Raw genomic sequence first — 18,689 nt, 5'->3', positions numbered from 1 at the left:
GCTTGTTACAATGTATTATTGCAGGTAGGAGCGATTACCCTGGGAGTCCAAAGAAGGAAAGAGGTTTGTGCTCCGTCTGTGTTAACCTCACATAATATTGCCTGCACTGATAAATTGTTACAAACCCTCAACTATGTGAAGTAAGAGGTTCAGCCTCTTGTCTTAACAAGATTTTTTCTTTTTACTGGCAGCAAACAGAGATCTTGACATTGTGACAATTTGGAACATATGACCAGATAAAATGATTGTGTTCGTTTTACATCCGGTGACTCCCCCAGTAAATGTATAACCCGCAGGAAACGCCAAAACTGCAACCTGTGTTCACGATCCGATTATTTCTGTTGGCAGCTGGAGACGGGAAAGTCAGTGAGAGGATTCTGGACTACAAGAAAATTGTTGAGGGTTTGGCTTTACCTCGTAATATTCCTGACACGAACCCGTACCGCTCTAGTCCCGGTGAGTATGATCCCCTGTGTATTCCACGTTAGGACGGGCGTCACACAGACTTATCACGATATTTGCACCAGAACTTGGTATTTTATCTCATGTCACATACAGCAGTTTACTTGACGTGTAGATATATTGTGGCCGCTGCTGTGACGTCACCTCGGACATGGGATCACATACAGGTGGAGCAAAACGAAATCTGGAAAAACATTGTGTTATGCCAAGGCCGGTGTCCGGTGCTGCTGATCTGTACCGTACTATTGTGTAATGCCTGGGGCCGAGCGTGAGGGGGCCGAGCGTGACATGAACTAAATCACAAAGGTATAGACTCTGCCGTGCTCCTCCTGTAAAGTCTTCACTAGACAGAAAAAGCAACAGAAGTGATCCTGTTTTATGTCACTTTTTCTGTTGCTGCTTCTGTCGCTGCTTCTGTCGCTTTTTTTTTTTTGCTAAACTCAGAAGTGGACAAGATAGAAAGGAGAGGCTTCAGTGTTTTCTTTCTATCTTTCCTTCCGTTTGGATCCACCTCTGGCTTTGGCTCAGGATGTGTGTGTGATCTTGGCCTTATTGAGCAGATGATGACAAAAAAGAACTCTACTAATTTTTCTGCAGAAAACCCTCATTGTTCTGTACACACTAGAGCCGCCAGTAAAGGTTTTCTATCTAATAAGGTATAGTCACATGACAGTGAAAAAAGCGGGATTTATAAACGGAACAAATGTCAGTTTTTCATGGACGTTTTGCATCAATGTGTCTTTAAAATTGTATCCATTTTCTGGCCATTTGCTATCAGTTTTAAGTTCCAACCCTCTAAAAACACTAGATAGGGGTCACAGGGGTCTGCTGAGGATTATGCTCCTGGAGGAGCCCCTGACATCACTGTCCATATATGGATAGTGACATCAGGGGCTTCCCCGTGCTCAAGTAGCTGTGCCCAGGTAGTCCCCTTGTGAGGGTCAGTAACTAAAGGATTGATTCTTAAAAACGGGCATTAAAGCTGATCAATTGACCTCTATGGGGGCAGTCGGACTGTGAATATGGCCGACAACAGAACATGTTCTATCTTTTGGTGGCCAGTGTTTACAGGCTGTTAAAAAACAGCCGTCTTCAAAACCTAAGTTTTATAGGTGCGTTCACACAGCCGGTTTTTTTTGTTTTTTTAATCGTAATATTATTTTGTGTTCATAATCTTCCCTGGGCGCACTGTGACCAGGGGAGGGGGGACCAGGGGAGGGGGTACCCCGGGCGCACTGTGACCAGGGGAGGGGGGACCAGGGGAGGGGGGACCCCGGGCGCACTGTGATAAGAAAGGACGATTCCAGAAGGCAGTGTATGATAAGATGATATAAGGGAATTTCCAATTAAACAATGTCCTAATGTTTCCTCATAGTTTTTCTTACATGTACAGCACATTATTTTGGCAGTCGGGGTAAATATAAATAATTTCCTCATTTTATCTGTGTTTCCATCTCACCCGTCTGATCAATTTAACCCTGACCGTGTGTCGGCTTCTGTTTGACCCTTCAGTGGACGTTACGAGCCGTTTTGATGAAGTTTTCTGGTTCGGGGACTTCAACTTCCGGTTAAACAAGGATCGTCCCGGAGTGAATTCAATATTACAGCGTAAACTGGAGAGAGACGTGTCCCGTCTGCTGCAATACGACCAGCTGATCAAGGAGATGAGTGACGGTAAAGTGCCATGGCTGCACATGTTATATCGCGTTCACCTCGTCCTGTGATTATTGGAGATCTCCCAATTACACCGGTATTCCTGATAAAGCGGCTGAGACCATAGAGGCGCGTAATGATGTCAGCCGCTTCACAGGACCCTATATTCTGGCTGATAATACTGTAGTCTTGGCTCTACCCCTCCCCCTCTGCAGCTCCGATTAAGGATTTGGGGGCGACTGACAAATCCTTATTGCAAGTGTTGTGGATAAGGCTGGATTCACACTAACATGTTCGGTCCGTAATGGACGGAACGTATTTCGGCCGCAAGTCCCGGACCGAACACAGTGCAGGGAGCCGGGCTCCTAGCATCATAGTTATGTACGACGCTAGGAGTCCCTGCCTCTCCGTGGAACTACTGTCCAGGACTGAAAACATGATTACAATACGGGACAGTTGTCCCTCAGTGAGGCAGGGACTCCTAGCGTCGTACATAACTATGATGCTAGGAGCCCGGCTCCCTGCAGTGTGTTCAGTCCGGGACATGCGGCCGAAATACGTTCCGTTCTTTACAGACTGAGCATGCTCGTGTGAACCCAGCCTAAAGGGTATGTTCACACACACTAATTACGGACGTAATTCGGGAGTTTTTGTCAAATGACGGCGCGTAAATAGACGCCCGCGTCAAAGAAGTGACCTGTCACTTCTTGGGACGTAATTGGAGCTGTTATTCATGGACTCCAATGAAAAGCAGCGCCAATTACGTCCGTAATGGACGCGGCGTTCAAGCGCCTGCACATGCCGTTAGGGCTGAAATTACGGGGATGTTTTCTCCTGAAAATATCCCGGTAATTTCAGCCGTTACGGACGCCCTCGTGTGAACATACCCCAAGAGAGAAGAGCCAAGACCAGGGAGCAGGTGAAAGGTTTCCAGCTCAGACTTGGCGATCTTCTCCTTTGACATCTGTTCCCGCATTGCTGGAAGATGCTGAGTTGCTTGTCCTCACCTACTCGTTTTATTTGGTTTCATCCAGGTTCCATATTTAAAGGCTTTGAAGAAGCTGCGATTCAGTTTCTCCCCACGTATAAGTTTGACATCGGCTGTGACGATTATGACACGACGTCTAAGCAGAGAACGCCATCCTATACGGTGAGACGAACAGCGGAAGGACAATATGGACCGGAACCTCCTCATGGCTCAGATCGCCTCTGAGCACAGATCTACACAGGGGGCGCCATAACAAACATGTAACAGTAATATCTACACACAGGGGGCGCCATAACAAGCATGTAACAGTCATGGCGCCCCCTGTGTGTAGATAGAACAAGCATGTAATAGTAATATCGACACACAGGTGGTGCCATTAAAAAAAACAAAAACTGGTTACATACATGTTTTTTTTTTTTTAATTTAATTCAAATTGAATAATTGTTCTGTGGTTGCCTGATCTACAAGAGAAAGGTCATATTTTAAAGTAGGATAACCCCTTCAGATGACCACAATGTAATAATAGATTTAATGCAGGATATATGTGCAAGAAGAAGCTGCCGCTGAGAAGGAGGAATCTTCTCCTCATTTCGGTCTCACCCTGGGGTGCTGCAGTTTTGGGGTGGCTACACGAGCATACGGTATAAATCATTCATGAATCACAGAGGTGGTGTAATAATATATTATCATCATCTCTGCAGGACCGGGTGGTGTACAGAAGCCGGAACAAGGGAGATATTCGTGTCTTAAAGTATGCCTCCTGCTCGCTGGTGAAGACTTCTGACCACAGACCAGTGTTCGGGTTTTATGAAGTGAGAATTAGACCTGGCAGAGATAAGTAAGTCACATTCTGCTCTGACTGCCTCAGCGCTTTCCACCTGAGCAGCTGCATATATACATCTTGGCAAGCTCCTCTGATGGGGGGGGAAGGGAGGGCAAAGGGAGGGAGGGAGGGCAAAGGGAGGGAGGGGAGGGCAGGGAGGGGAGGGCAAAGGGAGGGAGGCCAGGGGAGGGCAAAGGGAGGGAGGGGAGGGAGGGGAGGGAAAAGGGAGGGAGGGCAGGGGAGGGGAGGGGAGGGGAGGGGAGGGGAGGGGAGGGAAAAGGGAGGGAGGGAGGGGAGGGCAAAGGGAGGGAGGCCAGGGGAGGGCAAAGGGAGGGGAGGGCAAAGGGAGGGAGGGGAGGGCAAAGGGAGGGAGGGAGGGCAAAGGGAGGGAGGGGAGGGAGGGGAGGGCAAAGGGAGGGAGGGGAGGGCAAAGGGAGGGCAGGGCAAAGGGGGGGAGGGCAAAGGGAGGGAGGGGAGGGCAGAGGGAGGGAGGGGAGGGCAGAGGGAGGGAGGGGAGGGCAAGGGGAGGGCAAGGGGAGGGGAGGGCAAGGGGAGGGGAGGGGAGGGCAAGGGGAGGGCAGGGGAGGGCAAAGGGAGGGAGGGGAGGGAGGGGAGGGGAGGGGAGGGAGGGGAGGGCAGAGGGAGGGAGGGGAGGGCAGAGGGAGGGAGGGGAGGGCAGAGGGAGGGAGGGGAGGGCAAAGGGAGGGGAGGGGAGGGCAAAGGGAGGGGAGGGGAGGGCAAAGGGAGGGGAGGGGAGGGCAAAGGGAGGGGAGGGGAGGGCAAAGGGAGGGGAGGGGAGGGCAAAGGGAGGGGAGGGGAGGGCAAAGGGAGGGGAGGGGAGGGCAAAGGGAGGGAGGGGAGGGGAGGGCAAAGGGAGGGAGGGGAGGGCAAAGGGAGGGAGGGGAGGGGAGGGGAGGGCAAAGGGAGGGAGGGGAGGGCAAAGGGAGGGAGGGGAGGGGAGGGGAGGGCAAAGGGAGGGGAGGGGAGGGGAGGGCAAAGGGAGGGGAGGGGAGGGCAAAGGGAGGGAGGGGAGGGCAAAGGGAGGGGAGGGGAGGGCAAAGGGAGGGGAGGGGAGGGCAAAGGGAGGGGAGGGGAGGGGAGGGCAAAGGGAGGGGAGGGGAGGGCAAAGGGAGGGAGGGGAGGGCAAAGGGAGGGGAGGGGAGGGCAAAGGGAGGGGAGGGGAGGGCAAAGGGAGGGGAGGGGAGGGCAAGGGGAGGGGAGGGGAGGGGAGGGCAAGGGGAGGGAGGGGAGGGGAGGGCAAGGGGAGGGAGGGGAGGGGAGGGCAAGGGGAGGGAGGGGAGGGGAGGGCAAGGGAGGGAGGGGAGGGGAGGGGAGGGCAAGGGGAGGGAGGGGAGGGGAGGGGAGGGCAAAGGGAGGGGAGGGGAGGGCAAAGGGAGGGGAGGGGAGGGCAAAGGGAGGGAGGGGAGGGCAAAGGGAGGGAGGGGAGGGCGGGGAGGGCAAAGGGAGGGAGGGGAGGGCAAAGGGAGGGAGGGGAGGGAGGGGAGGGCAAAGGGAGGGAGGGGAGGGCAAAGGGAGGGAGGGGAGGGCAAAGGGAGGGGAGGGGAGGGAGGGGAGGGGAGGGCAAAGGGAGGGAGGGGAGGGAGGGGAGGGCAAAGGGAGGGAGGGGAGGGGAGGGGAGGGCAAAGGGAGGGGAGGGGAGGGCAAAGGGAGGGGAGGGCAAAGGGAGGGGAGGGGAGGGCAAAGGGAGGGGAGGGGAGGGCAAAGGGAGGGGAGGGGAGGGCAAAGGGAGGGAGGGGAGGGCAAAGGGAGGGAGGGGAGGGCAAAGGGAGGGAGGGGAGGGCAAAGGGAGGGAGGGGAGGGCAAAGGGAGGGGAGGGGAGGGCAAAGGGAGGGGAGGGGAGGGCAAAGGGAGGGGAGGGGAGGGGAGGGGAGGGCAAGGGGAGGGAGGGGAGGGGAGGGCAAGGGGAGGGAGGGGAGGGGAGGGGAGGGCAAGGGGAGGGAGGGGAGGGGAGGGGAGGGGAGGGCAAAGGGAGGGGAGGGGAGGGCAAAGGGAGGGAGGGGAGGGCAAAGGGAGGGAGGGGAGGGCAAAGGGAGGGAGGGGAGGGCAAAGGGAGGGAGGGGAGGGCGGGGAGGGCAAAGGGAGGGAGGGGAGGGCGGGGAGGGCGGGGAGGGCAAAGGGAGGGGAGGGGAGGGCAAGGGGAGGGGAGGGAGGGGAGGGGAGGGGAGGGGAGGGCAGGGGAGGGCAAAGGGAGGGAGGGGAGGGGAGGGGAGGGCAAAGGGAGGGAGGGGAGGGGAGGGGAGGGCGGGGAGGGCAAAGGGAGGGAGGGCAGGGGAGGGGAGGGGAGGGGAGGGGAGGGCAAAGGGAGGGGAGGGGAGGGGAGGGGAGGGAGGGGAGGGCAAAGGGAGGGAGGCCAGGGGAGGGCAAAGGGAGGGGAGGGGAGGGGAGGGCAAAGGGAGGGAGGGGAGGGCAAAGGGAGGGAGGGGAGGGCAAAGGGAGGGAGGGGAGGGCAAAGGGAGGGAGGGGAGGGCAAAGGGAGGGAGGGGAGGGCAAAGGGAGGGAGGGGAGGGGAGGGCAAAGGGAGGGAGGGCAGGGGAGGGGAGGGCAAAGGGAGGGAGGGGAGGGCAAAGGGAGGGAGGGGAGGGCAAAGGGAGGGAGGGGAGGGCAAAGGGAGGGGAGGGGAGGGCAAAGGGAGGGGAGGGGAGGGCAAAGGGAGGGAGGGGAGGGCGGGGAGGGCAAAGGGAGGGAGGGCGGGGAGGGCAAAGGGAGGGAGGGGAGGGAGGGGAGGGGAGGGGAGGGGAGGGGGAGGGAGGGGAGGGGAGGGCAAGGGAGGGAGGGGAGGGCAAAGGGAGGGGAGGGGAGGGCAAAGGGAGGGGAGGGGAGGGCAAAGGGAGGGAGGGGAGGGCAAAGGGAGGGAGGGGAGGGCAAAGGGAGGGAGGGGAGGGCAAAGGGAGGGGAGGGGAGGGCAAGGGAGGGGAGGGGAGGGGAGGGGAGGGCAAGGGGAGGGAGGGGAGGGAGGGGAGGGGAGGGGAGGGCAAGGGGAGGGAGGGGAGGGGAGGGGAGGGCAAGGGGAGGGAGGGGAGGGGAGGGGAGGGCAAAGGGAGGGGAGGGGAGGGCAAAGGGAGGGGAGGGGAGGGCAAAGGGAGGGAGGGGAGGGGAGGGCAAAGGGAGGGAGGGGAGGGCAAAGGGAGGGAGGGGAGGGCGGGGAGGGCAAAGGGAGGGAGGGGAGGGCAAAGGGAGGGAGGGGAGGGCAAAGGGAGGGAGGGGAGGGCGGGGGAGGGCGGGGAGGGCAAAGGGAGGGAGGGGAGGGGAGGGCAAAGGGAGGGAGGGAGGGGAGGGCAAAGGGAGGGAGGGGAGGGGAGGGCAAAGGGAGGGAGGGGAGGGGAGGGCAAAGGGAGGGCGGGGAGGGCAAAGGGAGGGGAGGGGAGGGGAGGGCAAAGGGAGGGAGGGGAGGGGAGGGGAGGGCAAAGGGAGGGAGGGCAGGGGAGGGGAGGGGAGGGGAGGGGAGGGCAAAGGGAGGGGAGGGGAGGGGAGGGAAAAGGGAGGGAGGGAGGGGAGGGCAAAGGGAGGGAGGCCAGGGGAGGGCAAAGGGGAGGGAGGGGGAGGGGAGGAAGGGAGGGGAGGGGAGGGCAAAGGGAGGGAGGGAGGGCAAAGGGAGGGAGGGGAGGGCAAAGGGAGGGAGGGGAGGGCAAAGGGAGGGAGGGGAGGGCAAAGGGAGGGAGGGGAGGGCAGGGCAAAGGGAGGGAGGGCAGGGAGGGGAGGGCAAAGGGAGGGAGGGGAGGGCAAAGGGAGGGAGGGGAGGGCAAAGGGAGGGGAGGGGAGGGCAAAGGGAGGGGAGGGGAGGGCAAAGGGAGGGAGGGGAGGGCAAAGGGAGGGAGGGGAGGGCAAAGGGAGGGAGGGGAGGGCAAAGGGAGGGAGGGGAGGGCAAGGGGAGGGCAAAGGGAGGGAGGGGAGGGCAGAGGGAGGGGAGGGGAGGGGAGGGCAAAGGGAGGGAGGGGAGGGCAAAGGGAGGGAGGGGAGGGGAGGGCAAGGGGAGGGAGGGGAGGGGAGGGGAGGGCAAGGGAGGGAGGGGAGGGGAGGGCAAAGGGAGGGAGGGGAGGGGAGGGGAGGGAAAAGGGAGGGAGGGCAAAGGGAGGGAAAAGGGAGGGAGGGCAAAGGGAGGGAGGGAGGGAGGGGAGGGCAAAGGGAGGGAGGGAGGGAGGGGAGGGCAAAGGGAGGGAGGGAGGGAGGGGAGGGCAAAGGGAGGGAGGGAGGGAGGGGAGGGCAAAGGGAGGGAGGGGAGGGCAAAGGGAGGGAGGGAGGGAGGGGAGGGCAAAGGGAGGGAGGGAGGGAGGGGAGGGCAAAGGGAGGGAGGGGAGGGCAAAGGGAGGGAGGGGAGGGGAGGGCAAAGGGAGGGAGGGCAAAGGGAGGGAGGGCAAAGGGAGGGAGGGCAAAGGGAGGGAGGGGAGGGGAGGGCAAAGGGAGGGAGGGCAAAGGGAGGGGAGGGGAGGGGAGGGGAGGGCAAAGGGAGGGAGGGGAGGGGAGGGCAAAGGGAGGGAGGGGAGGGGAGGGGAGGGGAGGGCAAAGGGAGGGAGGGGAGGGGAGGGGAGGGGAGGGCAAAGGGAGGGAGGGGAGGGGAGGGGAGGGCAAAGGGAGGGAGGGGAGGGGAGGGGAGGGGAGGGCAAAGGGAGGGAGGGGAGGGGGAGGGGAGGGGAGGGCAAAGGGAGGGAGGGGAGGGCAAAGGGAGGGAGGGGAGGGCAAAGGGAGGGAGGGGAGGGCAAGGCAAAGGGAGGGGAGGGGAGGGCAAAGGGAGGGGAGGGGAGGGCAAAGGGAGGGGAGGGGAGGGCAAAGGGAGGGGAGGGGAGGGCAAAGGGAGGGAGGGGAGGGCAAAGGGAGGGAGGGAGGGGAGGGCAAAGGGAGGGAGGGGAGGGCAAAGGGAGGGAGGGGAGGGCAAAGGGAGGGAGGGGAGGGCAAAGGGAGGGAGGGGAGGGGAGGGCAAAGGGAGGGAGGGGAGGGGAGGGCAAAGGGAGGGAGGGGAGGGGAGGGCAAAGGGAGGGAGGGGAGGGGAGGGCAAAGGGAGGGAGGGGAGGGGAGGGGAGGGCAAGGGGAGGGGAGGGCAAAGGGAGGGAGGGGAGGGGAGGGGAGGGCAAGGGGAGGGGAGGGCAAAGGGAGGGAGGGGAGGGGAGGGCAAAGGGAGGGAGGGAGGGGAGGGCAAAGGGAGGGAGGGGAGGGGAGGGCAAAGGGAGGGGAGGGGAGGGCAAAGGGAGGGAGGGGAGGGCAAAGGGAGGGAGGGAGGGGAGGGCAAAGGGAGGGAGGGGAGGGGAGGGCAAAGGGGGGGAGGGCAAAGGGGGGGAGGGGAGGGCAAAGGGGGGGAGGGGAGGGGAGGGCAAAGGGGGGGAGGGGAGGGAGGGCAAAGGGGGGGGAGGGGAGGGGAAAGGGAGGGAAGGAAGGGAGGGCAAAGGGAGGGAAGGGAGGGCAAAGGGAGGGAAGGGAGGGCAAAGGGGAGGGAATAAGGTGAGGCAAGGGCTTACCAGACAGGGGCATGGTTTGTTACAGTGTATCAGCGTTCTTTGTCAGTTGGACATGATTAGGCTGGGTTTTCTGCTTTTATATAATGATCCGGTGTAATGTCATGGGGAGGAATTGAAGGGATAGGTCAGAAAGACATTTTCGGATTCTACACAGGAATAGATATCCGATGGGGGGGGGGGGGGGTCCTGTGGTTTCAGTTGTTCGTTACAAATGAGAAGCTTAGAGGGGGGGGGGGGTGTTTACTGTGAATCTCTAGTCCCCTCTATACAAAGATATGTACATGATTGCTGTGCACCCCAAACCTAAGAACTCCTCCCTCCACGTGACTTTTTATAGTTTGGTTCGTGTTTTGTAACGTTTTCCTCGCGTTCCTTTTTCAGTATCCCTTTGGCCGCTGGACTGTTTGACCGGGAGTTGTATTTATTGGGCATCAAGAGGAGAATCTCACGAGAAATACAGAAACGTCAAGCAATTACAAACCAAAAAAACAGCAGCGTGTGTACAATCTCCTGACACGAGGCCGCACGGACCTGAAGAAGCACCGAGCTGTCTGGAAGAGGTCCTTACCCCTCCCCCTACGGCCGAGGTTCTGAGCTAAAATCACTGTAGTCACCCAGGAACCACATGAGCAAAATGATGGCCTGGAGAGGGCGCTGTACACACCACAATCATTCCTGGGCCTTCTGCCATTTCATTATGTAACATATGTAAATAAATATTTATCTGTAAGATCACGAGCTCCAGATCTGCTGCTTATCGTCTATTCAGAGGTTTGTGACCTGGGGTTTTGTCTCTGTCACAAGACGGACTTTAGGGCCGCGTTCACATCACGTTAATAGCCACCGGTCAACCTTCAGTCAGAGGGATCTGCGGGAGAACATTCAACATCGGCTCCTAATGTGATGTGAACACGGCCCAACTTGGTTTCTTAAAGAAAATTGTATTACAAATTTCTCACCATTTTCAAGATAGGTGCTTGCTGTCAGTGACTGAGCAGGAGGTGTTTTCAGGTTCTGGAGGTATTCATGTTTTGCGTACCAGTGAATTGACCTAATGTTTTTTTTTTTTGTTTTTTTTTACACAGAGTTTCTTTTCTGTTTTTAAACGTGCGTGTAAACAATCCGTCATATGCACAATGGTAAGATTAAAGAACGCGTTTTTGATGCGGTTGTTCACACAGCACGTAGTCAAGGCCTTATGGGTTAGGACTTGTCTACACAATGGAATTTCTGCAGAAAATGTCTACGTCAAATAGTTGAAAAACGCACACGTTCCTATGCAGAAAAAAAAACGCATCATTTCCTGCGTTTTTCAGTGTGTTGGGGGATGGTGACATCTGAAAAACGCAGCAATCCATTTCACTTTCCGCATCAGGAATTGACATGTAGGACAAATACGCACCGCAGGTCAATTTATGGACGGAATCTTTCCGCAGCGCGTGGATGAGGTTCGTTACATCTCACCCACTTTGCTGCTATTGTATTCTGCGTTTTTTCAGTCAAAATTCCAGCCAGAAAATATGCAGTAATTCCGCTACGTGTGGACGAGCCCTTATTTGTGGGATCGGAGAGGTCATGGTGCTAGAATAGGGGGGGGGGGGTCGGCTTACTCCAGAGAAACCACCAAGTCACAAAGCACAAATTGGTTTTGCCTATTACAAATATTTATTTACATAAATCACGAGCAGATTCTAAGGATTTTCTCTAAACAAAAGTGTTTAAATGGATCCCAGCAGGGCGACTGCAGCAAGATGGGGGAGGGGATGGGACGACATTCACAATGATGAAACCAGTAGCCATCCCAGTTAGGATGATCCTAAAAGTCACCCAGGGTGGGGGTGTCAGTCAGCAAGTGGAATGATCTTCAGTAGATTGGGTCAGTGGGTGACATGATATATGGGGGGTCCCTGGTGTTGCTGATCATTGTGGCATCATTCAATAGATTGGGAGTCTTCTCAGGATGTAGAATACACAGAAGATCCAGTGGGGGTTGTGTCCTCCACAAATCGCAGTTTCCATTCATGAAAAGGCCAATTAACGTCCACCATGATAGCGATCCACAGTTCTGTAACCGATCAGGATCACGAGCGGATGTCTCTCTGCACAACGTACAGTCGCTGCTGGACCGGAAGCCTCGGAGCCCCATCATCTGAATTGTCCACAACACCAAAAGGATCTTACAAGATGAAGCAGATCGTCCACAAGAGGCAGAGGAGAAGACGACTGAGGCCGGGAGGACGCGTGGCCCCGTTACATAGATCAGAGTCACAGCAGTGGATCCGCACACCTGGGAGCTCCTGCTGCTGGCAGTGACGGGACGTGGCGCAACCGCTGGTCAGACGTTTTCCCAACACCACTAAATAGGAGAATGAAATCAAAAGAAGGTGTACTGTTACTTTAAGAGATTTTCCATTATAAAACATAAATAAAGCGGAGTGGGCAGATATATATATATATATATATACACACACATACATACACATACACACATATATACATACACAAACACACACACACACACACACACACACACACACACACACACCCCTTTATACATCGGTCCATACAAGTCTGAAACAAATGCGATACACGCGGTTAACGCTCCCGAATCCTCACTAATGTTTCTTAATAAGAACAACTATTGTGTTTGGAGCACGTAGACGCAATCGACCCAAAGCGCAGCTGCTATGAAGACCTGTGTCCATGGTAACAGACTACAAACAAACTGCGTCGTCAGATGGCAATATTACTGCAGGATCTGACTACACAGGGTCTGTTTGTGGTCTGTTACTATGGAAACACAGATCTGCATAAAAGCCACACAAAAACAAAAGGTTGTGAAAAAGGTTTTCAAATCTGATTTAATGCTGATCTGCCAGACGGGGACAGGTCATCAGAATCCTTCAGTAGTGCAGCCTCAGGCCGGTAATCTCTAGATATAAAAACAAAGTGTTCACCTCCTTTAACCTGGACACACATCATATGGGGGGGGGGGTTCTCCTCGATGGGACGATCTCCGGTGATCAGCACTCACCGCTTTCTGTCTTGATGCAGAATCTTTGCTTGAACCCCTTGTGTGAGTTGGAGCAGGTCATCACCTCTGGACTTGTGCAGCCCTGGTCTATGTATCTGGCCCCGGAGATGATGTTGCAGCCGTAGCACTGGAGGCCGCAGACTGCAAAACAAATAGGACACTAAGCCATTGAAATATTTATTATAACCAAACATTTAAAGGAAAACCTTTATAAAAAGGTGGAATTATCCGGACAAAAGAATGGTACATGGAAGTTGTGTGAGAAAAGAAATAAAGACCCTCATGCCCGAATCTGAAAAAAAAAGACAAAATTTAGTGCTGTAACTTTGTTTTTTTGACTAGACAACATAATTTGCTATATAATGATATACAGTAGATTTTTTACATTATGCGCCATCTGGGGGCCTGCACTTTAAAACAAGAAAATATAAAGGGTGATTAATAAACAACGTTCCCGATTAGGAAAAGGCTAAAGTTCTGGATCGGTTCTAGAATTAAAAAAAAGATAATGTTGCAGTACTAGTTATGGCCACAAGATGGCGAATAATGTATTGCACAATGGACGAGCCTTCCTTATGAAGCTTGTATAGCAGATCATTTGCTACACTGCCACCATGTGGCTATTATTAGTACTGGAACTTTAGGTCTTTTACATAATAATGCAAATTATAGCCACAAGATGGCGCACAAATATTTTGTACAATCCTTCTATATGTGATCATCTGTTATATAATGTGCTGTTCTGCAACAATGTTTCATTGTAAGAGGTTGCATGGCCACAGGAGGGCATTGAAGTGATGCTTGAAAGTTTGTGAACCCTTCAGAATTTTCTTTATAGATTGGACCTAAAACAACATCAGATTTTCACACAAGTCCTAAAAGTAAATAAAGAAAACCAAAAAGGAGTCAAAAATATTCGACTTTGTGATCTATCTATGGAGGAAAATGATCCAATATCCCATATCTGGAGTGGTAAAAGTATGTGAACCTTTGGGTTGATCAGATAATTTGAAGGTGAAATTAGAGTCGCAGTGTTTTCAATCAATAGGGGTGACAATCAGGTGAGCGGGCGACACGTTCCATGTAAAAACCAGGGATCTATCATAGTCTGATCTTCACAATGCATGTTGGTGGACGTGTATTATGGCACGGACAAAGGAGATTTCTGAGGAGCGAAGAAGAGTCGTCGTTGTTGCTGCTCATCCGGCTGGAAAAAGTTCACAAAACCTCTGTAAAGAGTTCAGACTCAACAAGCCAGTCAGATTGTGAACAAATGGAGGAAATTCAAGACCCTCCCCAGGAGTAGTCGACCAACAAAGATCAAGCCAAGAGCAAGACGTATAATAGTCCGCAAGGTCGAAGGACTCAAGGTCACCTCTAAGTAACTAAAGGCCTTTCATCTGATGTTCAGGAGTCACAATCAGGAGGACACGGAACTATGAATGGCCGGAGCGCAGGGAAAAGCCGCTGCTCTCCAAAAAGAACATTGCGGCCCGTCTGCAGTTTACTGAAGATCACCTGGACGAGCCGGAGGACTACCGGGACCATGTTCAGTGGGCGGATGAGACGAGAACAGAGCTTTTCCGTGTGTCTGAGAAGAGTTATGTGGAGAAAAGAAAAGACGGAAATCCAGCCTAAAAACCCCGGTGATACACGACGGTGGTGGGATCTGGGCCAGGACGGCCGTCATTGGTGGAGCAATGACTTGTGAATTATACCAGCAAAGTGTAAAGGAAAATGTCGGAACATCTGTCCATGAGCTGAATCTAGAGAACGTGGGTCACGCAGCAAGACGACGGCCCCGAGCCCACAATTCGCTCTACCACAGAGTGGGCAAAGAAGAAGTCAAAAGATTTGGTATGGACAAGTCAAAGTCCTGAGCGTAATCCAATAGAAATGTCGTGGAAGGACATGAAGCGATCAGTTCATGGGCGGAAACCACCAACATAGCAGAGTTGAAGCGGTTTAGAACGGGCTACTAATCCTCCAAGCCGAGGTGCAGGACTGATCAACAATTAGCGGAGACGTTTAGATGCTGCACAAGAAGGTCACACCGGATACGGAAACAAGAGGTTCACATACTTATACCACTCACAGATGAGGGATATTGGAACATTTCCCTCAATAAATAGATGACCAAGTCCAATATCATTGACTCATAGGTTTGGTTTTCTTTATCTACTTTTAGGACTGGTGTGAAAATCTGATGAAGTTTTAGGTCAAATTTATGCAGAAATATAGAAAATTCTGAAGGGTTCACAAACTTTTCAGCTCCACAGTATTTACTATACATTATTTTAGCTTGTGGCCATAACTTGTGTTAGTTAAAAATAAACAGTACGTTGCAGTACAAATTATGTCCACAAGATGGCGAATAATACGTTGTACAAACCTATACAGTATGTAATTTATACAGCTAATGTGCTGCTTTGCCATCTAGTGGCTATAATTTGTACTGCAATGCGGTCAGAAAATTATGGCCACAAGTACATAAAGTTCTACTTTGCCTTTCTTGTTGAGGCCCATCCTGTGGCCTACAGTGAATTAGCATTTCAATAGGAAAAAATTGTATATTTATAGCAAAAGAAAAAAAAAAAAAAAAAAAAAAAAAAGAGAAGAAGAAGTTAATACCCAAAGCCAAATAGGACAAAAAAAAAAAAAAAAGGTTAACAAAAGAAAAACACATTGCAGTACTGGTTATGGCCACAGGATGGTGGTGCAGATCATACACGCTATGTAAAACTTTTAGAAGCCTTGACCATTGTATAATATATTATCCGCCACCTTGTGGCCATAATTGGTATTGCACCGTTGTATGCTTGCACTTTCAATTTTGTATTTGCATTAAACGTCTGTCCGTTCTTTGGCCTCTCGTATTTTACCTTTTAAAAAGAAGCGACATGCCCCATCTTCACGAGTTTACGCCTCTGACCTCCCATTCACATCAATGGGAGGCAAAGAAAGCGTAATTCGCTGCGTTTTTTGCCTGTGGCACTCAATGGGCGCGAGCGAAAAACGCAGCGAAAATCACGACAAACGGTGTGCAAGCAGGTCAAAATCTGCCTCAAAATCCCATTTTGAGGCAGAATTTTCCTCCTGCAAAAACTGTGTGAACAGGGTCTTATTTGTTTCTTCTGCGACACGTTGTTCAGGTTGTAAAGAGTCACATGTAAAAAGAATACCATGTTGCAACACCAGTTTTGGTCACAAGAGGGCAGAAAGGGGCATTATTTACGTACTGTATAATTGCTATAGAGGCTTGTACATTGTATTTTTGTGCGCCAGATTTAGGATAAAGCGTTGCAGTACAAATTATAGCCACAAGATGGCAGAGAAGGACATTCTCCGCTCTAAATTTCATATTAGGGTATGTTCACACAGTTATTTGACAAGTTATTGGACGTGGAAAACGCGCAGCAAAACTCGCCAAAAACCGGCCAAAAATGCCTCCCATTGATTTCAATGGGAGGCGGAAGCGGTTTTCTTCCGCGAGTGGTAAAACCGGCTCGTGGGAGAAAAAAGGGACATGCCCTATCTTAGTGCGATTATGCCTCTGACCTCCCATTGACATCAATGGGAGGCAGATAAAGCGTATTTCGCAGCGTTTTATGGCCGCTGCGCACTACGGCCGCGGCTGAAAAACGCGGGGGGAAAAAAATAAATAAAAATAAAAAAATAAAAAAAAAAAAAATCGGCGTGGAGGCAGAGGAAAATCTGCCTCAAACCTTGCTATGTTCACACGGACTATTTTGACGAGTTTTTTGACGCGGAGACCGCGTCGCAAAACTCGGCAAAAACGGCTCGAAAATGCCTCCCATTGATTTCAATGGGAGGCGTCGGCGTCTTTTCCCGCGAGCAGTAAGGGTATGTGCACACACACTAATTACGTCCGTAATTGACGGACGTATTTCGGCCGCAAGTCCCGGACCGAACACAGTGCAGGGAGCCGGGCTCCTAGCATCATAGTTATGTACGATGCTAGGAGTCACTGCCTCTCCGTGGAACTACTGTCCCGTACTGAAAACATGATTACAGTACAGGACAGTTGTGCTGCAGCGAGGCAGGGACTCCTAGCATCGTACATAAGTATGATGCTAGGAGCCCGGCTCCCTGCACTGAGTTCGGTCCGGGACTTCCGGCTGAAATACGTCCGTCAATTACGGACGTAATTAGTATGTGTGCATATACCCTAAAAGAAGCAACATGCCCTATCTTCGGGCGTTTCCGCCTCTGACCTCCCATTGACTTCAAGGCCCTGTTCACACTGAATTTTTTTACGAGTTTTTTGGGGCAGAAACCACGGCAAAAAACTTCTCAAAAACCGCCCGAAAATGCCTCCCATTGATTTCAAATGGGAGGCAGACGATTTTTTTTTTACCACGAGTAAAAAAAACTCGTCGTGGTAAAAAGAAGCAACATGACCCATCTTGAGGAGGTTTCCGCCTCCAAAACCCCATTTCAAGGAGTCAGAAAGAGGATAAAAAAAACCGACGAGTGTTTTGACGAGTTTTTGTCTAACCACTGTGCAAAAACCTACTGGAGCAGTTTTTGCAGGAGGAATTTTCCTCCTGCAAAAAAACTCAGTGTGAACACAGCCCAATGGGAGGCAGAGAAAGCGTATTTCACGGTGTTTTATGCCCGCGGCGCTCAATGGCCGCGGGCGAAAAACCCTGCGAAAATCGGCGTGCAGGGAGAGGACAATCTGCCTCAAACTTCCAAACGGAATTTTGAGGCAGATACTCCTCCTGCAAAATACTCCGTGTGAACCCGGTCTTATTAGCGTACGATACATTCTCTGCCATCTTGTGGCCGTAACTGGCACTGCAGCGTTGTATACAACATTGCGGTACCATTTATGGCCACAGCGGCGATAAATACAAAAAGTACATAACATAGCAATACTAAAATTATGGCCACAGGATGGAGTAGAACTTTAAATATTTGATTCAATAGTTCTCGCTGCCTCATGCTTCCAGAACTTAATTTATTACCGTTTGAACAAAGAATATATAGAAGTCAGAGCAGGGACTGAGGATTACGGATAAAAACTTTGTAGTACTAATTATGGCCACAAGATGGCAGAGCAGCGCATAATCTGCTATACGAGTTTACTATGGATGGCTTGTCCATTGTACAATACATCAGCCATCTCGTGGCCATAACTTGTACTGCAATGTTGTATTTCATAACCTATACATTACTTTATAGTTTTTGTTTAGAAGGCGATTGATTAGCATTCTCCTAACTGGGAACGTTTTATAATAAATCCAGACCAAATTCCTAAAATCTCAGAATATATATATATATATATATATATATATATATATATATATATATATAATAGTAGCAACTTATCTGAAGAAATACTAGATTACTTATAACATTTATGGAGCTCCCCCTTCTCTTAAGGTAATCGTTAGACTGAATTTTCTGCTGTACAAATATATATTATATAAAAAAAAAATGGATTCAAAATACCTCATAATAGTCACAAAGTACTGGAAGCCAAAACCTAAATCGATTTAGCGGGGATAGTAAATGCAAATATGAAAGTACAAAAACATAACATTGCAGTACAGTCTATGGCGGAAGATGGTGATAAATAGCACAAAGTCCGACTATACTATTAGTATTGCCACGTTGTATCATTTTACATCTCATGTTTTTAGCCTCTGCTGCCCATGATAATAATCTCTTTATATCGCACCAACATATTGCATAGCGCTTTACCACTAATGAAGTAACCAAAGAGTAAAGCGGCAAGAAATCCAAACAAATTTACAACAAAAACACACACACACGCCATGACCACAGGGTGGCGATAAATACATGAATAATAATAAATAAATACGCCATGATGTGGCCATAATTACTGCTACAATGTGATGTACTTTGAATAGTCTGAAGTACTAGTTTGGGCCACAGGATATCATCTCGAGGACAGAATTCGTATTGCAACATGTTACATTTTAATTATAACTAAACGCAATGTTTAATACTGGTGTCAAAAAAGACAAAAAGCATTGTAGGAATGAAATCTTTATTGGCTAAACCAGAGAAATGACGTTTGCAGCTTCCAGAGCACCGGATCCTTCTTCAGGTGGGTCTACAAATGAACGACTTAGAAAAGAGCAGAACAAAGACAATTATTACATGAGGTGATACATCAGCAAGAGAAGCCGGGGCCATAAAAGGGAGGTTATAGGGTGAGGACTTAGGAGGGGTCTGGGGTCAGTCTGATGGGGGATGGGACGTGCGTCC

At 52.0% G+C, this 18,689-nt stretch overlaps 1 protein-coding gene across 1 annotated transcript in view; it reads left to right on the top strand.

The window, feature by feature from the left end:
* The window catches only part of INPP5E (inositol polyphosphate-5-phosphatase E), a 53,235-nt gene extending 43,103 nt beyond the window's left edge, over positions 1-10,132 (top strand). The window contains exons 7-11 of the mRNA XM_075834618.1: positions 349-456; positions 1,975-2,136; positions 3,150-3,265; positions 3,805-3,941; positions 9,776-10,132. Of these exons, the coding sequence (XP_075690733.1) occupies positions 349-456; positions 1,975-2,136; positions 3,150-3,265; positions 3,805-3,941; positions 9,776-9,908 (656 nt within the window). The 3' untranslated portion in view covers positions 9,909-10,132. The remainder of the gene's footprint in view (positions 1-348; positions 457-1,974; positions 2,137-3,149; positions 3,266-3,804; positions 3,942-9,775) is intronic.
* Positions 10,133-18,689: the final 8,557 nt, after the last annotated feature.

Source organism: Rhinoderma darwinii, chromosome 8 (assembly GCF_050947455.1).
Source record: "Rhinoderma darwinii isolate aRhiDar2 chromosome 8, aRhiDar2.hap1, whole genome shotgun sequence".
NCBI lineage: Eukaryota > Metazoa > Chordata > Amphibia > Anura > Rhinodermatidae > Rhinoderma > Rhinoderma darwinii.
This window is presented reverse-complemented; position numbering and strand designations above follow the sequence as displayed.